The 7,715-nt window shown below is 42.7% G+C and overlaps 2 protein-coding genes across 5 annotated transcripts in view; one reads left to right on the top strand and one right to left on the bottom strand.

Moving 5' to 3' along the window:
- Nucleotides 1-324: 324 nt before the first annotated feature.
- Nucleotides 325-4,432, top strand: serp2 (stress-associated endoplasmic reticulum protein family member 2). 2 transcript variants are annotated; one of them, XM_072685136.1, is made up of 4 exons: nucleotides 325-954; nucleotides 2,759-2,830; nucleotides 3,814-3,886; nucleotides 4,026-4,432. In XM_072685136.1, exons 1-4 carry the CDS (start codon nucleotides 871-873, stop codon nucleotides 4,064-4,066), a joined length of 270 nt encoding a protein of 89 aa, XP_072541237.1. In that variant the 5' UTR covers nucleotides 325-870; the 3' UTR covers nucleotides 4,067-4,432. The 2 variants fall into 2 exon arrangements, with proteins under 2 accessions (XP_072541237.1, XP_072541238.1); XM_072685137.1 differs by lacking the exon at nucleotides 2,759-2,830.
- A 1,006-nt stretch (nucleotides 4,433-5,438) lies between these two features.
- Nucleotides 5,439-7,715, bottom strand: part of tsc22d1 (TSC22 domain family, member 1) — a 37,695-nt gene continuing 35,418 nt past the window's right edge. For all 3 annotated transcript variants that reach the window (XM_072685936.1, XM_072685937.1, XM_072685939.1), the window contains exon 3: nucleotides 5,439-6,907. In XM_072685936.1, coding sequence (XP_072542037.1) covers nucleotides 6,653-6,907 — 255 coding nt within the window. In that variant the 3' untranslated portion in view covers nucleotides 5,439-6,652. The remainder of the gene's footprint in view (nucleotides 6,908-7,715) is intronic.

Here is a 7,715-nt window from a genome sequence, read left to right as displayed (position 1 = left end):
CAAGTCAGCATGGCTTCATAGATCTGTAGATCATCCTTACACTTCAGATTTCACCTCTAAAATGAGAAACTCCAGAAGACCTTTCATTTGAGCTTTACTAATGTATCACTGGTGGCATTTTGGGGCTTAACGGTTTGCCATGGTGTGCACTCTCATGTTTCGCTAACGTTTTAATAGGAATTACCAGCTACTGCACTGTGGGCCAGAGGCTGCGCTCACACGCCCAAGTGCAGTTGCTAGGCAACCGTTTTTTATCTTCTCTGAGCAGTTGCTGCAGAAACAGCATCCTCGACTGATTTATTTATTCCACTCCATCCATCCCAACAAGTGGAAGTCTCCTTTCAGGGTGACGTAGGCAGAGTATGGAGGCTAGAGCATCGATCATGAATCGTTTATCCGACGCATGGAGAAACTTCTCTCACAGACACGCCATCAGCACTCATGCGCGTGCCATTACAGTTCGCCTAGCCGTAGCTGCCTCTGTGGTGAAAACGTCCACGCTAGGCTAACTGAACGGACGGTGATTCATATAGTCGACTGTTTCCGACACAAATGACGATTATCACCGTGCCTCTGTTTCAAGGGTAACATCCAAGTGGCTGTAAGACAGTCCGCTGTCTCAGTCTAAGCATTTGAATAAGAGCAGGCTTGGTCAGCCAGGCTAACGAACAGGAGGCTATAGAAATGAAGGGGCGCCTCAGTTAGTGTCCTGCTCGCCCCTTCACGGGGGTTTTATGGAGGCGCTCTTCTCTCTTCTTTCTGGATTTTCGGGCAGGTGCTGGGAAATAGAGGTGAATTATCTCCACACCCAAAGCAATACGGTGTGGGTTTACAGTGGCGAGCTGTTGATCCGCTTAATCGGAACTGAAGATGGTAGCCAAACAAAGGATTCGGATGGCCAACGAGAAGCACAGCAAAAACATCACTCAGAGGGGCAACGTTGCTAAGACGCTGGTAAGACGGGGATTTTTGCCGTGCTGTGCGGGGAGTAACCGCAAAAAACCCCAAAGGCGTAATTACGGCGTTTCTGTGAGAATCGACTGAAACAACGATGCAGTGCTTTTGCGATGTCTGTCGTCCAGGCGTTTGTCACGTCGGCTGGAAAGGCTTGCTACTTTACTATTACTGTCACCCTAGACCACAGCGCCTGGTTAGGGTCTGTCGAGGGTGCGTTTATAATGGCCATGCAGTCTGTTTGTCTGTTTGGGCTACATCAGGTACGACTACTTATCTACCTACATATCTTCTAGCTATCAGTCCAGGCAGCTAAACACGGTAGCTACTGTATTTCACATGGATTTCAGTTATGCCACCTGCTTAAAGGCGTTGCGACTGACGGTCTACATTGAACTACAGTGCAGTTCTGATACTGAAGCTTTCAGTCCTGTATGTTTGAGGGCTGGACGATGGGCATGTGCAGAAAAAAGGATTGGGGCATGCTTTTGCAAACTGCAGTGGAAGCCAGTGGTCACGCCCTCTCATATGTGGCAGTAAATATGGCCAGGTTCAGCTCACAACATCAGGCCTACAAAGCTGGTTCCAAATTCAAGATCTGGCTCTAATAGTATGGCACCTAGTAAAATATGCACGAATGGTCCATTAGGACACTGTCCAGGTTAACAGACTTCTTTAATATCACTTCTTATGGGCCCTTGTTAAATATATGTAATTAACAGACTATTTGCCCCAGTAGGATGCAGAATAAGCCCAGTTAACATGCCATGCATCCTGGTGTGAGTGCAGCCACGTGGCTCTGCTGCTGTGCTGTAAAGTTGAGGGAGAGGAAGGACTGGACATGCTGTAGTTGTTTACCTTAATTCGGATGTCTGGGTTCCAGTGGAAAGCCTAGACTGACAGACACTTTATTAGGTATGCACAGTTTTTCCCACAAAAGCTGTGAGGCGGATTTGGTGTCTTATGTTTGTTGCCTTAGTTTTACACTGGAGATTTAAGGCTAATAGATGTCAGTTCTTGCATGGAAGCAACACTAAACAGTTCCAAAGAAGCCAGCTTCAAACACCAAACATGGCTTGGCTGATTGACTATGTTTGGACAAAACCTCAGCTTGTTAGAAATGTATTTTTCCTGTCAAGAGGGATGTTGTTTTACACCAGATATGTGCAGCGTTCCCTTCGCCATGTTATTAAAGGATGCACTGTGTATACATAGAAGCAGACAGTATCTCGTTAGACAGATCTCATCCAGTTTCAGTCAGTTTTCAGCTGCCTGCCCTCAGGCTGTGAGTTTAGGGCCCCTAATTATGAGAAATCCAGGTCCAGACAGTCCTTTGTCTCGCAGGTATTTCCATTCTGAAAGATCTGTATCTAAATGTGGACCTGTGTGCTGTGCAGTGTTTGTTTGTGAGGGTGGTGCTGTATTTTAACGCATGTCTTCACTTTTGTGTTGTGGCTTGAACTAAGGCTTTCTCAGAAGTTTCAGTGTATTTACAAAAGTCTTTTGCTGGATTGAGTTTTATCTCATGGGGAACAAAGCAACTGATGACTATTCTCTCAGTGTACAAGAGTTCAGAAACACATCATTGGCCACTTTGGTTGAATTGACACAGGGATAAGTTGCTGGAGAGCGTCCTGTTACAACAAAACCTTGCCTGACAGCGTCTAACTGCCGCAGCTTTAAGCGTTCTTCAGAATCGTTTGTCAAGATAAAGTGTTCAGATTGGAATGTATGAGTGTTTATTTTAGCTTTCAGGCGAGTGATGTCCACTGTACCAGAGACAAAAATTGGTCATGTTTTGCAGACAATACAAGATCATTGGAATAAAGCAGCCAGATTTCAGCCAGTGGCAATCAGGCAGCAATCAACAACACTGGTAATGTATAGTTAAAATCAGCATTGCTACACTGACTTGTAATAGGGAGAATAGTGCTATTATTTGTGATACTCCGGGCTCAGCACGCCAGAAACTGCAGTAAGTAACGCTGGTAAAGTGGGCAGGACAACGCTAGCGAGACATAGGTAATGCTGTGTAACTCATGTTATATTCATGTAAACTCCAGTCATATTAATATACAGAGTAAGTCCATAAACACCTTTTACTTTCAGCGATGTTTCTGTATCTCTCAGCTTGTCCAGAAATGCATGTCCTTTAGTGGTGGCTCAAAGCTCAAATGACATTACCAAACTTGCAACAGTCAGCGTTCTGCTGTGCATTTAAGACATAGTTCGTTCATCTTTATTGTCAGGTGTGGACATTAATCTCGTGACAGAGAGAGCACGCGCGAGAGTACAGTTGAGAAGAAAGCGGGCAGCTGTAGCAGATGTCCACCCATTTATTCGCCAAAGATTCTCAACCTCTCAGGAACCTCTCTGTCCTGTGGTGCTTCCTGCTGTCTTCTCTTATGTAAAAATGGAATGTTTAGATGTCATGGGATCCGACTTAATGTGGTCTATATAGTAAATAAATGAGCAGATTGGAAAATCTTTTCTGAGTTTTTACCCATGTGCTCCCAGCTAGCTCCATGCATTCTGGTTAGACCAAAGCACCTGTTTGCAGCCCAGGAGCAAGAAATACCAAATTTCCATGAAGCTGCTTTAATCACATTAATCGCTAAATCTCACTATATCTTGGGACTCTATTTGACGGTCATTTGGCTCAGAAGTCCATTTTCAAAACATGTCTGGCTAATTCAGTGTTTAGCGTACACTTGGTTCATGTCTCAGTAAATGAAATTTTCAAAATATAGGACAGTTGTCAAAAGCTGTATAAGTGGAAACTTTTTGGACAGATAGCTTTCCATTTTCAAGTATCATAAGTAAGAATAAATACCATTTTCTTGTTTTCTGACTTTGTAGCGACCACAAGAGGAAAAATATCCAGTGGGGCCGTGGCTTCTGGCACTCTTCGTATTTGTAGTTTGTGGCTCAGGTAATAAATATCTTATTTACTTATTCATATGCAATTTCAATTTTCCAGTTTCCTGCATTATACAAATGATCCTGTACTTAAGTTAGAGCTCTACTTTCCTGGTTGTGAGGCGCTCCTTACCTCCCTCTTGTCTTCTCAGCCATCTTTCAGATCATTCAGAGCATCCGGATGGGCATGTGAGCCTCAGCGTCGTCCACGTCTCCTACCTCACACGTCCATGAGAGCGTGGCTGTGAGGCACAATCTGGAGAAAATCTGGAGGCTTAGGATTCTGAATGTGACCTGTGTGCTAAGAAGCTGAGTCCTGTGTACAGTACACATCATCATCCTCCATCACTTGTTTACAGATGTACCTGGACGACAGGAACAAGTGCTTTTCTACTGAACCATTATGGCCGCCGGCCTTGCCACATACGTCTTATCATGGGTCATGTTTGTTTGCGCAATAGCTGATGTGCTTTTGTGATCATTAATGATGTGCCATAACCGGTTTCTATATTTGTCTGTGCCCTGTAAGAACTTTTTCAAATAAATATACATTTGGGAAGTGACTGGTATCATTTCTGCTTTTGCAGGACTGTGGGAAAACCCTCAGGTTTTTGGTTATGAGAGTTCATGTAGAGGTTGTGAAAACACAGTATTCGCAGAATAAATGCAGTATCACTGTTCTCAGCAATCATTGCCTCAATCTAGTAAAAACCAGGTTTGGAATAGTAACAGTCCTTCTGTGTAACTGCAATAAGCTTCTAGCAGGACCGAAGCCCTTCATAAAAACAGTTTTGAAGATGTAGCTTTGCAACTGAAACCACCAGTCAGTGCCAGTTATAACCAAACTCAAATATTTATGAAAAGGAGTTGAGCGTTTCTGCTGATGGGTAAATGTAGCTTCTAGATGCCATGACTTGAACGTTTAAGCTCAATTCTCTAAGGGGTCCAATGCGATGAGGCAGGCAAGAAGCATGAATGTATGTATTGTGTATGTATGAAGAGCAGGGGTGGGCAACTGAGGCTGGAGTCCAGCACAATTTGTTCATTACCCTGCTCCAACAAACCTACTAAACCCGGCAATGTACAGGTGAGTTGAATCAGGTGTGCTTGAGCAAGAAAAGCACAAAACTGTGCAGGAATCCAGCCCTCTAGGACCAGAACTGCCCACTGCGGATGTAAAAAGATTAAAAGATTAAAAATACTGTTGTTTTCAAAAACAAAATACTACCAATTTAAACCTTTCATGGCACTGTACTTCTGATCATTACTGTAAGGTAAGGATTATGGGTTTGCAAGCTTGCATCTGAAGTATAAAAGGTGGGCAGAATGTAGGTGCAACAAAGAAATACTGCAGTGTAAGAGCTGAACACAAATTCCAGTTCAGAACATACATCAGTAATAGCAGATACTAACAGGTCTCACTGGAAACTGAACTCATCTAATCAGATGGTTTGAGACACCAAATCTCAACTTTGTCTCACTTGTCCGGCAACTCCACTAATGTGCACAGAACAGTGGACTTAACGAGACCATGCTCACATCAAAACACGCGTTACATTCTCAGCCATGGTTCCTTAAACATTTTATTGAAAGTTGTGAAGTGCAATTGAACTATTTTACACCTTATCTCCGATTTTTGAGGGACATGCACGGGACATAAGCATACAACTTATACATACAATGCAGCAATAATGCATATCAGATCTTAATGATACTCAGAATAACTGGAAGTTAAAGGTTTGTTCTCCAGATTACTTCACTGTCAAAAAATGGAAACGGAAATCACGTGGGTGCAATATACTTCAAATAACTTCAAGTGAACAGTGGTTTACAGTAGGTATTAAACACAGCCAAGAAGTTGAGTAGTTGTCATTTATCATGTGAATATTCTAAGACTGATACCTCCATTCTTGTATAACAGCATAAAAAAGATGGTCAAATGTCTCAGGCAAGCAAACAACCTCGTCTTTAGTTTGTACAACCTAAATAGCGTCTCTTAGTGTTTCTCGCAATATCACTATTTTACAGAGTACTTACACTAAATATACAAGAATATACAAGAGCCTTCCCACTTTCACTCACTCAGCTCAGCCCATCACCGTTTTTTTTGTTGTTGTTTTTCCTGATTCTTGCAAGTGCCATCGCACTGGAAAAGGCAGCTTTTAAGCTGCAATAGAGAGAGTGAGGATTCAATCTCAAATACTGAAAGTGATCATCTCCTCTTAGGCAACTTTACTCCCTTCATTTCACCCAGATATAATGATGACGCTAATGCAAATTTTGGGGTCACCATGACCTTCCCCATATCCGACAGCGCAGTAATTAGTTGTTCATCAAAGACTTGTCACATTCGTCTTCATTAAAGTGCTTGCTTTTTGCAGCCTAAAAAAAGGACTGTGGTCAGCATTTCCACTACAAAAGTAAGCGAGGCATGAAAACACCCTTACAACGCCAGAGTTACCACTGAGAAATGGACATCACTTAGAATCCTTTAGACACAGGCACAGTGATTCTTTTGAGTTGTGTCCATCTTGATTTTTCCTCCCAACCGACAGTCACAGTCCATAGGGTTTGGCAATATCCAACATGGGTCAACAACATACTGGACTGTCAGTAAGTGTGTACAGCGTCTCATCATAGCCTTTGTCAAGTTTAGAGACTTTAAATATGTGCAAATTTTGAAGGAATCCTCCTGTGAGTGAGGCATACTTGTTCTTTTATTTGAGTCCATCTGAGTTCAGGTAACCACTCATTCCCCTTCACAGGGAACACTTGTGTGCTATGCTGTGGGTCCAGAGTTCTGTGCGGAGAGCTGGGTCACGGCTGGCTGCTGCGCCCCCTGTGTGGATGACGGTGGTGAGCCACTCTGCACTTGTGCCTGGAACTGTGCGAGCTGCTCCGGACTGGCTAGGTTTTTCAGCAGGTTGTTTTCCTGCTCCAGCTGAGAGTTTCTTTCTATAAGTTCTTTAATCTGTTCTTTTAAGACCTCCACCTCCTCCCGAACAGCATACATCAAGTGACTCTTCACCAGATCCTGTAGGTAAAAGGAACACGGCAACATTCAAAATTGAGCTTCATCTGAGAAATGAATTCCACAATTAATACATCTTAAATTTATGAAAGAATTTCATATCATTACAAAATCATTTTAGAGTATCATCACGGTCATGAACCTCCATTTCGCCTTTTTCGGTTTTGTTTTAATTAAACTTAATTTTTGATTAAACATAATTTTAACCAGATGCTCATTAGTTCATGTCCAAATTCCATGATGAATGAACCAATAGAAATGCTTCAAAATTACTTGGAATAAAATATTTTTACACTGACTTTCAGTTTTTGTCCGACAGTGACGACATATTACGTGGTTTCATCCAAAACGCATTACGGTATTACACGTACACTATATGGACAAAAACCACACCTCTTCATCATGGAATTAGAGTGTTTTACTCAATCCCATTGCCACGGGTGTATAAAATCAAGAACCTAGCCATGCAGTCGGTCTTTACAAATGGGTTGTTCTAAAGAGCTCAGTGAATTCCAGATGTAATGAGCCACCATTGCATTTAGGAACCACAGCAGCTCAGCCATGTCGTGACGGACCACGCAAAGTTACAGAGCGGGGTCACAGAGCGCTGAAATGCAAAAACATGGCCAGCGCTCTGTGACTCAATAACTGCAGAGCCCCCAGACCTGCTATAACTCCACATTAACACTTATAGATTTAGAACTGGAGGTCATAAACCTTTGTATGAGTATTGTGTCCATTTGTGTATAGACAGGAAATAAAGTCCATTTAGCACAATGAAAGCACATGGAGCCTCATTCACCAATCTCTT

The sequence above is a fragment of the Salminus brasiliensis genome, chromosome 8 (genome assembly GCF_030463535.1).
Source record: "Salminus brasiliensis chromosome 8, fSalBra1.hap2, whole genome shotgun sequence".
Lineage (NCBI taxonomy): Eukaryota > Metazoa > Chordata > Actinopteri > Characiformes > Bryconidae > Salminus > Salminus brasiliensis.
This window is presented reverse-complemented; position numbering and strand designations above follow the sequence as displayed.